The sequence below is a fragment of the Agelaius tricolor genome, unplaced genomic scaffold (genome assembly GCF_023055355.1).
Source record: "Agelaius tricolor isolate 1412-34295 unplaced genomic scaffold, bAgeTri1.0.p SCAF_13, whole genome shotgun sequence".
Lineage (NCBI taxonomy): Eukaryota > Metazoa > Chordata > Aves > Passeriformes > Icteridae > Agelaius > Agelaius tricolor.
In genome coordinates, this window is record NW_027269273.1 from 20,641,248 (window position 1) to 20,661,746 (window position 20,499).

Sequence of the window (20,499 nt, forward strand, 5' to 3'; positions counted from 1 at the left end):
GGACAGAAAACTCCACTATTCACTGGGTGAATAATACCTAAGTGGAACTTGGGTACCAGAACTGCAAACTTTCCTATCTCTGTTGGAAAGGAAACAGTTGTGTTAGTGCAGAATTACTTATTCTGCAAATTCAGTACTTCATTTCTTTTTTGCTACTTTCAACAGAATGGTTTTGTCTTATGGACTGAAACCTTTTTTTCTAGTCTGTTACACAGTTGTCAAGGATGTTTTAAGAACCACTGATGGAAGCAGCCTGGATGTGAGCTAAAGGGCACGTCCCATCATCTGTCTCCTGAGTCACTCCCATGTTTAGTACAGTGTGCACTTAGAAAATTTGCAAAATAAACTTTCCTCAAGAACATTCTTTAGTATCTTAAAAAATAACAGACTGTTTACACAATCATAGAAATGTTGGTTGAAAACATCAACAAACATCTGGAGGTTGTCTAGGCTAACTTCATGCAGGAGGCAGGTTAGTTGCCAGCACTCTACCAGGTCAAGCCATGCCTCTGTGTAGTTGACATTTGAATTTCTAAGCATGGAGTCTCCACAGCTTCTCTTAATAACCAATTCCAATGCTACAGTGTTTATCTAGTTTTTCTGAATGTCCTTCCAAATGTCAACATGTGACCATTGCTCCTTGTGATACTGTTTGCCACTCCCCAGAAGATGGGCTCTGTCACTCTTGTAACTGCTGTTCAAATGGTACAAGCTATTATTACATCACCTGCCAGCCTATAGCATGATTTGTTTTTGGCAAATTGCTGTTTCCACTTTCTGATTCCATTTTTGTCCCTCACATAGCTGGAAATTGACTCCAAGGGACATGATGTAATCTGCCATCTTCCTAGTGAGCTAGAGGAGGCTGTTCAGCTGTACTTCCCTGGGCCATCCTTCCCCTCTTTATTACAGGTGCCCATAACACACCACTCTTTTTTAGTCAGCAGGTACCTCTCATAATCACCCTGATTATGGTGATAAGCTTTCATCTTAGTGAATCCTAGCTGACCTGTAGATTTAAGTACATCCAGTCTTTCTCAGTAGGCTTTAACCTGCTGCTCCTTGGCTGTTGATTATCCCTCTCCTTCCCAAATCAAGCTAGTATGCAGGGAGGATCAAGCACTGCCTGTGAAGACCAAGGCAAAAAGATGCTGAGGACTTCAAACCTTTCTGTATAAGCTATTCCTGAGTTGTTTCCCTCATTCATTAACAGGCATATTTTGTCTAAGCTTCCTTCAGCTACCAGCATACTTACACAATTCCCTTATGTCTCTCATCAGTTTTAGCTATGGCTGGGCCTTGGCTTTTCTACCTTTGTCTTTAAGTGCCAGAGTAGTGATTTTATATCCTTTTGTTTCCCATTCTTGTTTCCACTTCTAATATGATCTACTTTTGCATGTTAATTAGGAACCATGTGCACTAAGCAATTCTTGTGCACTAAGCAGTTCTTCTGACATAATTCTGCCATAATTCCCTATACAGTGGACTGTATAGCTCAGCCAGCTCTCTTAAGTCTCTTTCCAATGATAGTCTCCTTGGGAAATCTGATGAGCAGTTGCTTAAACAAGCTAAAGTCCTATCTCCTGAAGTTCAGAGTCCTAACTGTGCTGTTTAAATGTGTACCCTTTCTCAAGATCCTCAGCTCACCTCAAGGCAAGCTGCTCTCTGTGGCTGTATTCATCACCAACTTTTCCCTGTTTATGAACAGATCAAAAGGTGCATTACTCCTAGTTGGTCTCTCTAATATTTGTGTTAAGAAATTGCCAACCAAGGCAGACTAGGAACTTTCAGAAATGTCCTTCCCTGCAGGAAATTTACCAGAGAAATAATTTTCAATATCAAATAATCTTTCAACCAGAGTGGTTTTCAGATTTTGCTAAAAACCTATGCTGTCAACACAAGATCCCAAAAAAACTTCACTGCAGCAAAATTTCTCACCCTCAGACAAGCAAGCTGAGCTGCCTTCAGACTCCTTCTCCTGCAAAAACTTTAGTCAGTGCCATATAGCAGGGCCTAAATGTTATTTTTAAATAGTTTTCAACACAAAAAGTCTTTCTTGGTTATCACATGCTGAAATTCTCTCTCCCTTTTAACAAAAGAAAATCCAGTGTGACAGTGTCTGGTAGAAGTAATTAAGAGAGGAGTAGTCCCACTTGTATAGTTTCTGAAAAGGGTGGTTAAGTGAAGTTTTCTGTCCTGTTTTTAAGCAAACACTTCCCCTAAAAGTAAGTGCTTTTAAAGCAGGCTTAAGGTAGATAATGAAATACTTCAGTAAATATACCAAATGCCCTGTTGCACCTCTGTGCCATCAGTGAGATGGGTTTGATGTTCCACTAGATGGGTTTGATGTTCCACTAGCTGTGCATATCCTGTGCCCTTCCTTTGCTCACTGAATCAGAGTGATTAACTTTGAGAGAGGAAATCTTTGGAAGAATTCACAGGATGAGTTCTGACAAAGAATTTGTACCACAATTAACTAATTAAACATTATCTTGTAGAATACTTTATTTTAAAAATGCAATATGAAGTTTTATTTTGGTCCCTCATTAATCAACATTTAAACAGTAACCTGGATGGACACATATGTAGGTAGATATTCATAAGAGATATCCTTTTTTTGTTTGTTTGTGACATACAGCCCAGTCTTGGCACTTGTATCTATGTTTTTCATCTGATTATGAAGATCTGAAAGAATGTGTGAACCACATATCTGTGTATTGGAAAACAGCATTGTTATGCAGCCAGCCAATTAGCATATGTCACACAAGTACTTTTATCAGCCACAGAAAGTCATCTTACATGAGTTTAACTTTTATTGTGTCTCATCTAAAATGTCATTGTACGACTGTGAAATTCAAGTTTTCATTTCACTGGCATGTGTAGCATCTACCTCAAAATTCTGCAAACTGTACATTTAGGTTAAGCAGTTTTCTTTTGCCCGTTTGCTGCCCTACCATGACCTACAGTAAAGCAAATGAAACTACGTTATTTTGTTAATCTGTACCAGAAGCATTGAAGGGTTTTGGTTTGGAGTTTGGTTTTTTCCCTAAGGTGGTGAATTAATGATATTTGTCATTTAATTGTGTTTAAGGATTCTCTTTTTGCCTACCTTTTTCACCCAATGTTTAGATTTCATCTCATTCTCTGAAACTCCAAAGAGATAGGCTTTGAAAAATGTTCAGTGTTTTACATTGAGAGTAACAGAGGATGATTATACCTATCATATAGGAAAATATTTGGTTGATGATCCCACTAGGAGTATCATGTATCAGTTTGTTATTCTTGCATGCTAGAATTTATATGTATTTTTTACCCTTATATTCTTGTTGGTAAATCACGTTTAGTTGTCATCAGCAAATTCTCATAACAACATAGTTCTACATGAGAAAAAGCAAAAGTTGGTTTAGATTACTTCAGTATTGATTTACAGTTTCAGGGGGGTTTTTATGGTATTGAGCTGATTGTACAAACACATGATCCAGATCTGTGTGTTTATTGGCATAGAGAAACATCCATATAGGACTGGAATAAGGTTCTTGGTTCCTTAAGATGTCTTCTCTGTATATGTTCTACTCAAAGACCTTTCCTACACTGGAAATTAAGCTCTCCATTAATCATTAGGTCCTTTCTTGGACCATGCATGCCTTCCAACACTGTTGTCTCCTCTGAGAAACAAAAAGTATAAAGAGGGCACAAAAATGTGTTCAGACTGAGGAATTCAGCTCCTTTCCATAGATTGGTTTATATTATAAATATTTCTTCCAATTACATTATTGTGGATATTAGCAAGCTTTATGTTTAGCAGTGTTTAGTGTTTGGGAGATTTTATGGAGTCAATTATCTGACTTAAATAAGTGTATTAGTTATTGATCCCATGGCATGGAGTTCTTCTGAATAGTAATAATTTCAGATTTCTTCTGGATGTAAATGAAAGCTATAGCTCAGATAGGCCCTATTTATCTTTAGTTTGGAAAACAAACAAAAAACCTAGGAAGCTGAAATGTAAAATATCTTTACAAGACAACTCAATGCAGTAAGAACAGTGTCATCTCATCACAGACTTCAAGAACTTCTCTGACATGAGTGGAGCAGAAATCCTGGGAACAAGTGAAGGGAATTAAATTCTCTTAAGAATTTCAGAAAGTTTTTCTAAAATGCAAGGAAATCCTTTCAGAAGGAGGCTAATTCTATTGCTTACGGAAAAGAAACCAAATCACTCTGGTATTGAAACAAAGCCCCTTCTCCTTTTGAAGAATTTTTGTGCTAATTCTCTGAGTCTCTGTTGCAAAAAAAAAATTCATAGAATGGTTTGGGCTGGAACAGACCCTTAATGAGTTCTGACCCTCCTCTCATGGGCAAGGAGACCCTCCACTAGTTCAAGTTTCTCAGAGCCTCATCCAGCCTGGAAGCCTTGACATTTTCCAAACAAGAGAAGGCTAGGGGTTGTATTTATCAATTCTGAAATTAATATTGAACAGTTGTAATTACATTTTTACAAATTTTCCCACTTTGTTTATTCTTGATCATTTTAACTCGGGCTAGAAATACTCCATAGAGATGCTGCTGTTTATACCAGACAGAAGGCTTACCAAAAACATAAAGACTAACTCCTTCCTTTGTTACAGGGGTTAGCAGATGAAACTCCATTGAGAAAGAGTTATCTTTAAGCTCAGTTTCTATGAAGTCAAGTTAGAAGAAGTCTAGAGTAAGCCAAACTCTTCTGTTACTTACCTCAGTGACTTTTACATGAATTTCCAGATGACAGTAATTTACATCTGTGTTAGACTCCATGATTTCATCATCATACTTGCTCCTCAGCCCTTTTCTGCCCCACTCTTTGAACTGAGGTTTCCAACTAATGGCATTTCTGAGACAGCCTGTGACTCTTAACCTGGTGGTTCATTGGTATTGTCCTCACCCACACTAACCCATACAGCTTCTCCTGACAGAAGCAGTGAATTCAGATTCATATAGACACCAGGAACAGGAGCTATCAGGTGCTGCAGCTGAAATGCTTAACTGACAGAAGAGTTATTTTACAATTCCTTGACAATCTTGGGCTGTAAAGTTAATGTCTTTAAGTTAGTGATTTAAAGCAGTTGGAAGAAACACCTGCATGGAAGTTTAATATGTGTGCATTATCAGCATCAGCTGATTTGATATAACCCTTCTGAGCATTCTAAAGCAAAGACAAATACAGGCTTTGTTTGTTAAAGGAAGTTCAAGATTCCTGGAGTCTTACAATTAGGACTTACCAACTTGTTTAGAGATGTTCATGCTTTAAGTAATTGATGAAAAAATTTACAGTGTTTCAGCAGAAAGCATATTGCAGTCACAGCAGTCCATTTATTTTTTCTGTCCATTTACTGATGAATTTGCAGTTCTTATTTCAGTGTAGGTGAATTAATAATAAGAAGAGGGTAGAGTTTATCTCCACCCAGAACATTGTTGTGCAGTAATAATAGCAGGCATATTTGTTCTTGTCAGCTTGGCTTCCATAATTAATGACATTAAAATCTACAGTCTGTAATTGATCATTTGGAAGCAACAGTAGTGTAGCACCTTGTTTAGTTTACTTTCAGTTGATTGGTTTTTAAATTCACATTGTTGCTGGTTTGGGTTTATTGATACTTGCCATGGTCCTGATCCTGATTTTTCATTATAAGGTTCAAATATTAAATGTTGAGTGTACATTCTGTCATTGCTTTGGAAAGCACTTTGTCAAAAAGGAAACACTTTGAACCTGTGTACAGTTTCTGTGACCTTTTTTCTTACATTAAGTGTTTAAACCAGTATTTTCAGCTGCAAGCAACACCATTGAACTGATGTAAGTTATTTCAGATCAGCTGAGGTGATGGTGGAAGTTCCCCAGCACCCACCTGAGATCCTGCTCTTGAAGGTGGGACAGGCTATAGGCTTCATGTGTTGTGATGCTGGGAGAATTCTGGGTAGCAGAAATATCTCATAATTTAAAGTGCTTGTCCAGCCTGTGCTGCTGACCTTGGTGTCCCAGTGGAGCAGAACTAATGATGGTTTTGGGGAACAAGAAAGAGATAAGATACATTGTAATTATTTACTTTAGGACAATATTCTTTTATTTCTGATGTGTGAGGTAGCTACCAGGTATCATTAGGTCATACTCAAGCAATATTATTTAGATTTTGTCTAAGTGGGTTTTTTCTTTTTATTTTCTCCTTCTCTGTCTTAGTTTGTAAGACTTGTATTGTTCAACACTTTGAAGACAGCAATGACTGTCCCAGGTGTGGCAACCAAGTGCATGAGACCAATCCACTAGAAATGTTAAGGTAAGAATCTATTTCAGAGCATTTGCTGAAATGCAAGAACAGCAACAACAACAAATCTTAATGTTTTTATCCTAAAAGGGCAATAATTGTTTTGCTTATTTGTATAATGCATATATTAACTGTTCTAAGCCATATAGGTTGTCATTTTCTCAGCTCCCACTACAGTCTAAATTGAATTTTTCAGATATAGTAAAAGGAGGAAACATAAGGGAAAGACACAGAAATAGTGCTTCTATTGTACAAGTTAAAAAAAATAATATCTCTATTAAACAAATAAATGAACCCGATACCTTTTATTCTTTACATGAAATTAAATTCTAGAGGGTTTTTTTTAATTATTTAGGGCAATCCAAACCTCATGGCAACTTTTTATTTTTAGAGCAGCATATAGAAAATGAATCATGTTAAAAGCAATGTTTTTCAAGGCATAAGTCCACCAATCTGAATTGAAATCTGCTGTAAAATTAATGAAAAGACACTTATGAAAATAAGTTTTTACATTAAAAATACCCTTTTTTGAGTTTTTAATTATGTATTAACACACCTTTAAAAAAAAATTATTAAATTCTGGATTCACTTTTAGTGGTGTTATGTTGAAACAAAGATGATAGACATCCAATAAGATAGAAAAATTTGCAAATGTCATCATAACTGGAAGAACTTCATGTTTTCTTGGAGTGATGAAGGCCCTCTGTGCCCTCACTCCCAGCACGACCTCCTCCCCATCCCCCAGTATTATTTTTTTGTAATATTGTTGTGAACTTAGAAGGACTTATTCTTACATTAATGTAGAAATATAAATTTACATGTGGAATTTACTAGGCTTGGTATAATTTTCTGATGTCATTTGTTTTGTTACAATTTGTCATATATTGCTTTGATTTTTGCTGATCCATGTGTGCACAACCATTCCCAGTTATGTACCAAGAGCATAACTGAAAGAGATTCAATTCAGCAACTGTAAAGGGTGTTATTGGCCTAAGACTTTGTCATCTGAATATTTTTGGAAGGGTGGGGCTGAGCAGGTTCATGTAGATTATTTTTCTGATTTCCTGTCAGTTTCTGAGGTGCTGTGTGAGTCATAACAGAATATGCTGTAGGCTAATAATAAGCTGAAAACAGAAGCATTTAGAAATATTTCTTTTATTCTCCTAGGACCACTTCATATGAGGTGAAAAATGCATTTTCTGAAACATAAAATAGATGTTTAGTAAACAAATATTGTCCTTTGAGCAGGAAATTATAGATGGGTGAGGAAAGTTGAGAGCACAAGCCAGAAATGTGGGAAGAGCTATTTTCTCTGCAATTATTTCCTGAAATTTTTTTTAGAGTCATTTGGTCTCTTTGCCAAGAAACTGCATATAGTTAGTAGTTTCCTGGTTGTATTTTATGAACCAGCTTTAAACATTTGCTAAACTAATAATCAGAAGAGCACATGAGCCATGCAATGGAATTATCTTTCCTGGATGCTGCCTGCATAGCTTAATACAAGAGTTACACTCTGACCATGGAGATCAGCCCCATCATTGCTAAAGAATGCAGTCATTTTCTGAGAAATTGTGTTGAACAACACTTAGGAGTTTTAACTAAGATCTCTCAGATAAGCTTTATAAACTTCTTCTAAACTCAGTTCTGAGTAACTTCATAACTATGTGGGCTTTTTATATGTATCTCTTAGTTGGCAGCACTTAGGGTCTCTTGTAACTACAAGACCAAGTCTGAAATTCAACATTGAGCTCTAAAATGAAAATGTAGGAAAAGTGTTAAATTTTAAGAATTCCTTTTACTAATTTAGCAGAATTCTGCATCATCAGTACTCAATAGGGTCTTTGTTGATAATGCCATGAGGGCAGACTTCTTTTTTCTCTTGCTGGCATACTCCTGTGCATGCAAGTTTTCCTGAGCAATAGTCTTAGTTTGGTTCACATTTGCTGGTAATTATCAGAGAGTGTTGATCTTGTGACTCATTCAGTATTATAGAAGAGGTGAAAAAAGGAGCTATACTAAGCTGGCAGAAATGCTTGGTTCTTCTTTCTATATGCTCTGGTTTGGAGACTTGGAAGATGGTTGGAAGATGTGGGAATGGAAAGAGGTATCTCTGAAATATCAATGTTCTTTTTTCAGGAAGTATCATAGTAAATGACTGAGACCACCTTTTTCAAGTAGTTGCATTTTGGAATGAGTTTGATGTGAGACACAAAAATACAAATCTTTATGTCAGAGTGCTTACATGTGTGGATTATGGGAACACTGAAAGATGCATCTGAAATTGAGAATCTTGTAATAATTTCATGTTTCCCTGCATTTAAAGATCAGATTGGACTTTTTTTCCCTGCTCCCTGTCAGAGTATTGATTAGTATTTATCCTCTGTAAAGAAAGAAGTTTTTTTTGTTTAGTTTTTGGAAAAAAATTAAGTATTGACTAGAGTGGGAAATCACTTCTTGCTTCTAGCATTGTAAATTTGCAAAGTATACTGGATTTTTTTTGCTATCTTAGCATTACCAGTGACTTTTGTTTTGAGCCATTGAAAGTAAATTAGAATGTGCTAAATGGGAATTTTCAAAAATAAATGAAAGAAAACCAGCATGTATTATACCATCCTCAAGAACAGAGGGATTTTTAATTAAGGTAGTAGTGTTCCCTTTTGAAGTCCTTATTTCATTTCATTTCTTTTAATGAGTAAATTATGAAGGTTGGAGCTTTCTTACAGTGTGAAAAATGAATTGCATTTCCAAGGCATGCTCCAAAGTTCCCAGTGCTCTGCTGTGGGGAACCTCCCAGCAAGCAGCACCATGTAGTTCCCTCAGATACTGTCAGAGAAGGCTGCAAGTTACACCACCTGGGAAGGTAGAGCTACCTTGTCATCTATCAGAAATCCAGCACTCAGACATCCTACCATTTTAATTTCCTTCTTATCTGTGAGAAAGTGCTCTCTCTTTTTTATGAGAGGGATGTTTCACTTGCTGAATTTTTGTTGTTGTGGTCCCCTTAAGAAGAAGCAATTAAAAATGGGTTGTGGGTGTAGCTGAAACATGAATATTTCTATGGTATGACTGAATCTACTGATGGATGCCACAGGGATCTAATCTCAGAACCTGATGGTTGGGTAATGGGTCTAATTGTAAAGTACAAGTACAAATTCTGTAAGGAGAACCTTGAATACTCATGTATTTATTTTAAGATTATTGTTATCAATTTATATTGATTGTAGGCATTCCTCAACAATAAAAACACTCATTCTTACTCCTGCTTTGCAACTGTTGGTGAACAAATGACAGAACAGCTATGTTTTTTTAACAGGCCTATAGTGTATTATTAATATCATGTACACACATGTATTTACAAATATATATAAAGAAATATATTGTTATTGAGATGAAAAAATAAGGCAATTTAAACTATGCCAGATCCTGACTGAATGTCAAGATACTTAATTGCTCTGAATTATTTAGTGGTTTATTTTGTCATGAGTTTTTGTTTAGGCTTTGGGCAATGGGAATTTACTTTCTGTAGACAAGATAGAACATAAAGGGCAAAGGAGAGGAAGAAAAAGGAAACAGAATGAAACCAGAGGAAACTGAAGGATAAGAGACCAGGAGAGGAAGTAGAACTAGAAAGCAGATGATAAACTAAATGGATAGATTTGGTTAAATTCAGAGAAAAGGAAAGAAAAGGATTTTAGCTTCAGCAACAAGAGTGACTGCAGTGTGTACACTGGAAGGGACTGTAATAACTAGTTTTGGCACTAATATCAGGGTATCAAAGGACATGCCTGTGCTGTGTACTCTCTTCTGGTATACAACACATGGCAGATTTAAATAGTTCAAATTAACTGTGCTGGGTACTGAGAACTATCAAGTCAGAGCAGCATGGATGCACTGTTGGCTTCTTTATCCTGCCAAGACTGTTTTGTCTGTGCTGTGGTAAGTAGGAAATAGTCTATTCAGTTTTTGTAACAGGCTTATTACCAAAGCACTTCAACACTTAGTATGATAATGGAGTTTATCATTTTCATGCTTACTACTTATGAGCTGGACCTTAAAATTGGATACTACTTTTCCAGTCTGTTCCTTCTAGTAGCACTATTGTTTGTATGTAATACAAATTCAGAAATAAAAATTTTAGAGTATAATGTTTTTATCTTTTGCTTCCTTCTCATCTTTAAATGTTAAAAAAGTAATTCCTTCATTATTTCTATGATAAATCCATTTAGGAGATGGTTGAGATAAGCTTTAATGCATGTTGTCTCAAACTAAAATTAGTTGACTTTGACAGGATAGGATTCATTATTTACCAGAAAAATGCAACTCGTTATTCAAAAGCTTTTGTTATTTAAACACTAAAAATACTTAAAATGCTAGTATCCATTTAATGTGAAATGTATTTTTTCCCTCTGAAAGGCTGGATAACACCTTAGAGGAAATTATATTTAAGTTGGTGCCTGGACTTCGAGAACGTAAGTTTCTCATTTGGTTTTGGGAACTGTTTGGGTTGGTGGGGGGAACATGGCTCTTTGTAATTATATACCTGGTATTGATTTAAAAATTCACATGACTGTTCTTTGATGTTAACTAGAGGAACTGCAGCGAGAGATTGAATTTTGGAAGAAAAACAAACCTCAAGAAAATGGACAAGGTGATGATTTTTCCCTTTCAACTGTGTGTTAAGTAACACTGTTTATTAAGACCAGTTTCTTCACTGACACAAGTACATTTTGTTTTTCCTGAATTCAGAGATACTACAGAAACTCGTAGTGAATCTGTGCAGATATATGGGCCTTCACATGCTACTGCTTATCTATCAACCAGTTGGTTAATAACAAACTGTAGCTATTTTACCATTATTTCATTTGCATTATCCTAGGCTCTCACTCGCAACACTCTCACAATTGTCCAGCTGAATTCTTAATTTTCTTAATAGAGCAAGACAGGATTTTTTACAGAGTTTTTACAAATTACTTTCTGTTACCAAATTTCACCATCTGTTAAGTAGGAGGTTGTCAAGAATTAGTTATGACAAGCAGTAAAACAGATTTCCACACATGCCAAATAATTGTTTTCTATAGATCCCACAATGCTTTTTTGGTTGGGCTTTTTGGTTTGGTTTTTTTGCTTTGTTTTGTTTCATTTTTTGTAGTTGATCCATGAACTTTGAAACTCAGTACTGAGGTGCTAAGCAAGGCCTAGATCCAGCTGCTTTTATGCCCCTTTAATTTGACATCAAGTTTTTAATACCATAGCCTATTTGATTTGATTTTAAAGAACTTTTGAAAGACTCTGCTAAGTTAAAAAATAGCTATTTTCAGTAAAGGGTAACTGTCAAGTAAACATCTTATATTCTTCTGCACTCATTTCTTTATAATATCTTCTTTTCAACTTCTTTTCGTAACATTTAATTTTCTTTCTCACAAGTTTTGTTGACTGGGATTAGGCATCCATTGTGAGGGACAATGTTATTTTCTCTATTATATAAATAAATTGTGAACTGCAGAACAGTTTAGATGAAATTATATTAGTTTACTACAGTATACTATGTAGTGTATACCTGTTCAGTTTTAAAAAATACTCAGAAAATAATTTTTGTGAGATAGAGACATTTCTTGACTGTTTAGAAAATGAACTTCTGCTATATACATAGAAAGAATCAACAGATAATTTGCAAATTTGTATAATGTGACTTACTTTTGACCAACTTACTCTTCTGGTTCTTACCTTCCTCTACTAATTTAATGATAAACCCAATAGAGGTGAGTTAGTAAGTGTAGTGAGAGCTTGGATTGTTTTTGTGAATGAGAGGAAGGCTCTAACTCACAGATTATACTTCTGAGTAGCTACAGATGTATCCAACTCCGTTAGAGACTGTAGCCTGGGGCTGTGGAACTTTGTCTCTGCAAAGTATTTGAAAGTCATGACAACTCATTGATACAAATTATGAGCACTTAAGCTGTTTTCTGCCACAAACAAGCATTTAGAATCTTGCCTGGGAAGAAATTATTTGCTGAGGATAATTTCATTTAGAAGTGACTGTTTCAGTTGTCAATACCATGCCCTGTAGTCAGATTGTCCCTGTAGTTTAAGAGTCTGTCAGTTATGTCCTGTGCCACAGGTTGCAGCACAGTTCCTAACCTAAGCATCTAAGAGCTGTTAAAAAATCCCAGGACTTAAAATTTTCACATATCAGAAGGAAAAAAACCCAAACAATAAAGCATATCTCAGCCATTGGTGACACCTGTAGGAGAGTGGTTGCCAGAAAGAATTGATGAATGATGAAATACTATGGTACAGAGAGAAAATATTCAGTGGTACTGTCCAGCCTGAAGTGAACAAATGCTTGTGACAGGTAGACTGCACCTGCTCAATTGATAAAGTTTGCTTCTTGGACTTTCAGAAAAAAAGAAAAAAAATCTGCAGTTTGATACTGTAAATTCTGCTCATGGAAGATGATACGAATAAAATGTGTATATAATACACATTCAACTAAATGTGTCATTAGCTAATAGGGATTTGGGGATAAATCGTGCATAATTAGTGCAAGCTTAAAAATTCTAAGAGAGAAAAGTAATGAATATAGCTTAAAACTCATCTTGAATATGGAAATTGAACAAAGGCAACTAATTACTCTGTCAAGAAACTTGGTCATGGCTTGGTGTTTATTAAAGTTTACATTCCATTTTCTCATCTGAACTCTTCTAAATTCCTTTAGAATCTGGTATGTGTAGGAAAGTAGCAGAACTTGATCTGAAAGGTTTTTTAAAAAACATGAAAGCAGCTTATTCAAGTTAATTGTGTTAATGTTTTATTCCAATAGAGAGCAGCCTTTGTTTTAAATCAAAATAAGTTAGTTGGGGATACAGAAAAAAAGCTAAATGTGTACAATAAGATTATTATATACTGTACACTAAATCTGTAAACCTTACTCCATTTTATGGTTATTATTTACATACATCGCAGCCTTATCTAACTGTACTTGCCAGTCTTAGCATTTGAGTGCTCCACTTTGCTAAACCTTTCTAAACCATACAAGATGGTACTTTTCCAAAGAGTTACAATTTTAACCAGGAACCAATAGAACATGTTAACAGCAGAGTGAAAGGGGATAACATTTTCTATGCGATTATGTAGTTTGTATAAGCTCTACTAAAAAATACACAGACCTTTCCTCTTTTCTTATATTTTTTCTTTTTAAAAGGGAGTAAGTAAATATATGGCTATTTAGTTGTAAAATCCTTCTGGAGAGACACCTGGAGTTCTTATAGTGACCTATTTAGATCTGGTCAAAAGTGGATGAAGTCTAAGGTTTAGTTTGCCTTGTGGTTGCATTATAGGGACTTGTCTTCACTGGATTATTGTGACAGTTAATATGAATTGATTGGCTGTGTTACTTCAATATATAAGTGTTGGGATTAGTCATTCTATTGTTTATTTAAAAACATTATTTTTGTCACTGAACTGCCACCCTATACAATAGGTTTACATGTCTGAGTGATTGTGATGCATGCAGAGTTGCAGGGTTTTAATTATTGAACATATCAGAAGTAGACAGCCATACCCAATATAGGCCATCAACTAATTATTTTCTGTTCCATAGAAATCTGTTGTTTCCATATTGCATTAAAATTTCAGCAGTGAAAATTTGTTTCCAGAGATCTTTAAGTTGGTCAGTTTAAGAATGCACTGAGTTAAAACTGTGTGAAGTTAATGAGAAGAAAAATTATGGCTCATAAAAATACCTTATTTCCTTATATATATAATTTTTAATTACTTTATACTTAAATAATACAATCTTCGTATTTTACAGATGAAAGTCCAAAAGCTGATAAACCCAAAGTAGATGAGGAGTGTGATGAAAATGAAGAAGACAAAGACTATCACAGGAGTGACCCACAGATTGCAATCTGCCTCGACTGTTTACGCAACAATGGGCAGTCAGGAGATAATGTTGTCAAAGTGAGTAGCAAACAAGCTGTGCTGTACTTATTGATGACAGAATAGCATCTTACAGGAACCAAATCATTTTATAACCATTAAAAACAAACCTGATTGTAGTCACCTGTTCCCACTTCACGCTTATTTAGTCCTTTCCTTTGAGGCATTTCAGTGCATCTTTGGAATTTTATGAAAAATACAGTTCTATACAGAAAGCCATCTGTGACAGTGGAATTTTTGTTTGTGTGTGGATTATAGTTTTGTAGTCTACAGCCTTTATGGTATATAACTGCACTACACAACAGATTACAGCACACCACAGAGGTATTTATAAAGCTGGCTGAAGGTGAGCTGCCTCATACCTTGAGGATTGCTGTCTTAACATGCCAGAATGAACCTGCTGATCAAATATGTGGTGCCCTGAATGACTGGGATCCAGATCTTCTGAGCTGTAAACCTGATTCTGACCCCAGTGTGTTGTCTGTGGCCTTGGGGAGATCACTTCAGTCTGCAAAATGTGTGGAGTAATACCTGCCAATTGCTGTTTTAAGAATTAGGGATGTTTGGTTTCTATTCCTGAAGGGGATTACCTAGCATACTTAGTCTAGAAGAAAGTCTTTAGAAATCACCTTCAATTTTAACAATGTTTTATTAAATTACAAATAGAAGAATAAAAGGAAAAATATATTTAAGAACTTTTCTAATAAAAATACTTGTATTTTCTAAGTGTTATGTTACATGTATAACTTTGGAGGTTCTTAACACTTCTAAGAAATGCAACATTTCTTTGACCCCCAGTGCTACTAACACAGACACACTGATTATTTGAGTTCTTCTGGGAGTTTTGATGGGTTTGGTGGTAGCTGGGCTTTGGTTTTTTTCTTTCCTCCCTTCTGTATCTTTTAGAAATATCTTAAGAGCCAGAGATGGGTCAAATGAAGTTGTTTGTCATCTTTTAAATTTTGAAGACAAGTGAACAAAAATGAACCTATGGTGTCATTATGAATTAGAAGAGAATTGGTTACTGGTTGAAAAGATTATCAGTTACAGGTGCTCCTGCACTAAAGATTGCTCACATGTTTTTTAAATTTTTAAATTTCTAATGTGTTTTTTCTGATTTGTTGCTGTTGCTTTAGGGCTTAATGAAGAAATTTATCCGCTGTTCTACTCGAGTGACCGTGGGAACTATCAAAAAGTTTCTCAGCTTAAAATTAAAACTTCCAAGTTCCTATGAGGTACATTTGAAAGAAAGATGTTTTTATTTTTATTTCCCTGCAACATAATATATTTCTGTGAAATTCAGTCATGTTTGAACCCACTTTCCCTCTTTCCAGGCATGCTGGAATTTAGACTGAAGCACAGATTATTTCTTCACCCTGTTCTTCCAAAGGCTCCATGCAGGGCAGGCTGTCTTTAGCACCAGCAGCAGCCTCCCAGCTTTGGTCAGGGGTAGGGCTGAGTTAGGTTTGGTGCACAGGGTATAACTAAGCACAGGATTTTGTCACCATGTCATGACAGGCTGATCAGCCTTTTTGGTGTCATTTGGTTTTTAATCTGTCTGGTACCTTAATGGCTTGTGTTACAAAGAATCTGCTTACTTCAAAATTTTGTCTTTTTTTTTTTTTGTCTGAAACACAGAAAATATTATAGGTCTAATAATGAAAATACTGTCAAACATTTGCAGTGGCGGGCAGCAGTAAGATGCTATAATACAGTTTAAAGTAGACATTTTTCACACTGAGATCATTGGTTTTCTCTGTCTTTTGCTTTCAGTTAAGGAATGTCTGTGTACTTTGAAGTGCATTTTCCTTGTAATTTCTTAGTTATTTTTAAACTAATTTTTTAAAGTTTCTTTACAATCTATTTTTTAAATGAAAATTTCTGTACTTCTGGTTTATATCTTTGGGTTTGAAAGAGTACTGGCATAGCAAGGTGGCCTTCAAAATATGCACAAGACTTTCTCTTCAAATGGATACTGTGTAGTGTAGCTGAATATAGGGAATGTTTGTCTACTGGTGATTTCATACCTCGGTAGCAGACTTCCTTCTGTCCACACTTCTAATAAAAACACAAAAGTGAATACCAGGGTACAAAATAACATTGTCAGCATGCTGTATTCATCCAGCTTTGATATACATGTCTGATGGAATCGTTGTATAATGGTAGGAGTGGAAGGATTAACTCTGGGGATTCACTTAGCAATTCCTTTAGACATTAAATTTCTACCTCCCTTTGTCTTACTGTTTGTTCTGTTGTATTTTAAGCTGGATGTACTATGCAACGGAGAAATCATGGGGAAGGATCACACTATGGAATTCATCTATATGACAAGATGGAGACTAAGAGGAGAAAACGTAAATGCTGTTACATTATTGATAAATGATGTTTGGGTATATTTATTATAGATACTATACATGCTTTCACATCTTAGGCCCAAATATAATCTATGACCCTTCAAAAAACCCCTATTGAAAAATGCATTCTGCATGTTTTCTGAATTCCTTATGTAAAACCCTATGGGTGACCCTTCAGCACATATATTGTGTAGATTCTGAAACTTCAAAATAGCAGAAGTATGATGTGTACATGCAAGTTCTGCTCAGAGTTTTAAGTCAAATAACTGAAAACCCAAGCCCTTGTTCTTTTTCATCAAATTTGCTTTTGGTGACCTTTTGAGTTAGAATAGTTGGGGAATCTGCATCCAACAGTTCTTCAGTAAGAACCTGTTTTATTCAGTCAATAAACTGAAAGTGACACTGAAAAAATTACTAGAGAAATCTAATTGTTTTATTACTGTTTCTGTTAATACTACCTCTGTTCTTTTTGGATATGCTGTAGAATAACGTTCAGATAACAGCCAGATGGGTTTTCCTTGCTGCATGTGTATATTTTAGAATTGCAGTATTTAACTTTTTAAAATACTTTTTTTTCCGAAATTATACTCAGTTTGGTTTAGTATTACCTTGTATATTTTTTTTATTAGAATTCATATCCCCTTCTCATTCTTTTATGCATTTGTTCATGTGTGCCTGTTGATTGGTCTTCACTCTTTATTGCTTTGTAGTACATGCAAGTTTGTCTATCATTACTAGTTGAGGCTAAATTGGAGTGCAGCTATAGTTAAGCATTTAACATACCTTAATGTACTGTTCTGAAGAAAATTCCAAACTTCTTCTATTCTTTTCTTGTTTTAAGCTTCCTAGTGCTTAGAATAATAAGTGCTGGGACACGGACAGAAAACACAGAGGATTAACACATTGTAAAGTTAACAATTCAGAAGTCTCCTAAAGTTTTACCTTAATCTGAAGCTGGAGGGGGAAGGATAGATTTTGATAGGAATTAGGGAGATCATTGTATATAGGCAAGTATTCGATAAATTTGAAAGTAATATTGCACTGAAATTTGGTGATTGCTGAAACCCCCAAGAGAGCTTTAACTAGAGTTTTTTTCCAATACTGCCTTGAAACCAGTGGATGTCTGGTTTGCCATGTTGTATTTTTGTTAGCATGGTCTGTCCTATTAGGAAGTGTTGAGGCAACAATTTCAGTGATAATGGAATTTTTTCATGGCATTTCATCCTGCAGCCCTTGCCTACTGCATGAAATTGGAGGCAACAGTAACTGTGATCTTGCTAAAAAAAATTTGCACTAAAAATTTTCAAAAATCTCAGAACTATAGTTTTTAACATTTAGTGAATGCAAGAGTTCACAACTCCTGGTTAAGTTTGTAAGGGTATTTATATACATACAGCATAGCCAGGTATGTGTGTTCATCTTCTCTTTCACGTAGCTTTAAATCACTCCCCTGAAGTCAAAGATGATTAACACCTCTAAAAAATTTAATTGTGCTGGTAATAAATCCAGTAATATCTAGACTTCTATGATTTTGTTCTCCTCAATGAAGTTGCAATGGTAATTAATTAACAATATCCTTCTGAATGAAGATCAAGTGAATCCATTGTCTTCATCTCTGAGCTTTTACTGCATAGCTGTGGACCTTACATGAGATAGACAAGAAAAGGGAAAAATATCCATTTATTCACTAAACAATTCTTTCCTGTTTTAAAATGAGTAAATTGATTGTAACCTTTACATTTAAATTTTTTTAAAAAATCAATAAATGGTAAATGTGTATGTCCAGCTGTGGATGCCTCTTATCTGATCAGAAAATCATCTCCTCCGCAGTTTCGGTGTCAGAACTGCTCATCTTCGCAAGTCTGCTCACAGGATGGCACTTTCTATCAGGTAAGAGGCACTCACGACTGTACATACTACAGTCACTAAGGTCCTGTCAGCACTCCATTGTAATTCAGCTTGGGGAGCTTTTAGAATTCCTCACTACCAAGTGCTAAAACTCTGTGAGCAAGGTCGGAGCATTTTCATTCCTGCAGCACAAACTTTATTCACAGGATTTAGGAGTTTGTCTTCTGTGCCATAGGCCGGTTTTTGTTTGTGATTTTTTTGAAAGATACCATTCTATAGGTTGATATCCCTATCAGCCTCAAAGGATTATCTACCTCTTGCTATCTCATTACTCTAACTAAGCAGTATTGGGCAGTCACTGGCAAGGGATCAAAAATTAAGAGTGTGAATTAAGGGACTACACTGGTTTCATCTCTTTGTGGGAATTCATATGTCCTTTTTGATGGAGTAAAAAAAATGTTAGATTTTTCTAAACTCCTTTTCATATTTTTAAAATTAGAAACCGAATAATCTCTAGAAGCAAAACCTCCAGAACCTGCAAACTGAAGCTGATTTCTAAATTTCAGTGACCAATCTGGTTCCTTGAAAGAGTATTTCAGTTTCCTCATTGAGAATTTTGATTTGAACTTATTTCTAAAAGTTACTTTGCAACTTTGGAATACTATTTTTGTCTTGAGGAAAAATTAGAGCTAGTGGTAGAGGGTCACTCCCCACTAGTGATGGAAGTGAACTACTGCACTCATGCCTCCTTCAATAATTAGAATTGTCCCAGCATAGTGCATTTGATTTGTACAGTTTTGTGATTTTGTTTGTTAAAACACTGAGCCTCACTGGTTTACTTGGCAATTTCAGTGTGGTGATTGCTCTGTCTCTGCCTGTGTGTACTTCCAATTAGATCTGCACACTTCTAGAGACAATTTATATACTCAAAGTCAAAATGTGAAACAGCATTTAAATGAAATGGTATTCATGTCCTGTGCAAAGAAAAAATTAATTAGAGACCAAGTGATTTATGATACCACAGATACATTTTTGTTAATTGCACCATGCAGACTACATGTGGTGCTTCCTGTCTTCTCTCCTAAATACTCCTGGTACTGTTAATACCTCTGGGTTTACCTTGTGATTTCTCTGAACTCCAGTTTGTAAATCCCCTGCAAGCATTATCACATTTAGCTCTGGTGATATTTTACTATCATGGCATGGAAAGTTTATTAACCCTGTAGGTCTCTGGGGCTATATCTTTGTTTCTTCATCTGTGTTGCATTTGAAGAATGAAGCAAAATGTTTCTGGTTTTAATGATAGCTTCTGTAATAATTCTTTGTATTTCCAAATTTGGAATTTAGAAAAACTTATATTAGCTTTGCCTCTGTTGTATGGTGGGGAGGTATTTAAGGCCATACAGCTGCTGAGACAATGAGATTTGCCAGGGTTTTATGCTATAGAAAATATCCAGTATGCTAATGAAGTTAAGAGGAAAACTTGAGACAAATGAAATGCTGACAGACTGAAAAGTAAGAGGTTTGAGCAGCAAGTGCCCAGATATTCTACAGCCCTTTTGGGAAACCCATCCATTCTTCCCTATCATTCCACAAGTTCCATCCAATTTAGGGACCCAAGAAGCTGATTTGCTTTTTTTTTTGGCTGGTTTGTTGGTTTTTTTCAGTAGGAATCAATAAAAACTTATCACTAGATCTGAGGTTAAGGAGTTTGGATCTGGGGAGAAGGTCATCTCTCAGAAAACCAGCTGACAGCAATTTGACCTTTTTTTATAGTTTAGCTATGGAACCTCTGTATATAAATTTCCAAGTACATCAACTGTAAATTTACTTTGGTTTAGAAAGTATAAAATGTCAAGATTGCTTTTTATCAAACACAGCAACACAGAAAACAGACTTGTTTGAGCACTCCCAAGTATAAATATAATAAAACATAAATATTGAAATACATAAAAGCAGATACAGAAACTGTATATCAGTGACAAATAGCTAATAGATTTGAAGTACAGGGATGGATTTAACATCGTCATATACATCTGTCTTAGAGATAAGATTTGGCTATTCTT

General features: G+C 35.5%; 1 protein-coding gene across 6 annotated transcripts in view; it reads left to right on the top strand.

The window, feature by feature from the left end:
* Positions 1 to 20,499, top strand: part of PCGF5 (polycomb group ring finger 5) — a 65,302-nt gene that overhangs the window by 35,215 nt on the left and 9,588 nt on the right. For 5 of the 6 annotated variants that reach the window (XM_071439106.1, XM_071439109.1, XM_071439111.1 and 2 more), the window contains 7 exons: positions 6,209 to 6,305; positions 10,707 to 10,762; positions 10,882 to 10,941; positions 14,104 to 14,252; positions 15,368 to 15,466; positions 16,496 to 16,585; positions 18,416 to 18,475. In XM_071439106.1, coding sequence (XP_071295207.1) covers positions 6,209 to 6,305; positions 10,707 to 10,762; positions 10,882 to 10,941; positions 14,104 to 14,252; positions 15,368 to 15,466; positions 16,496 to 16,585; positions 18,416 to 18,475 — 611 coding nt within the window. The remainder of the gene's footprint in view (positions 1 to 6,208; positions 6,306 to 10,706; positions 10,763 to 10,881; positions 10,942 to 14,103; positions 14,253 to 15,367; positions 15,467 to 16,495; positions 16,586 to 18,415; positions 18,476 to 20,499) is intronic. The other variant, XM_071439112.1, reaches the window with a different exon arrangement.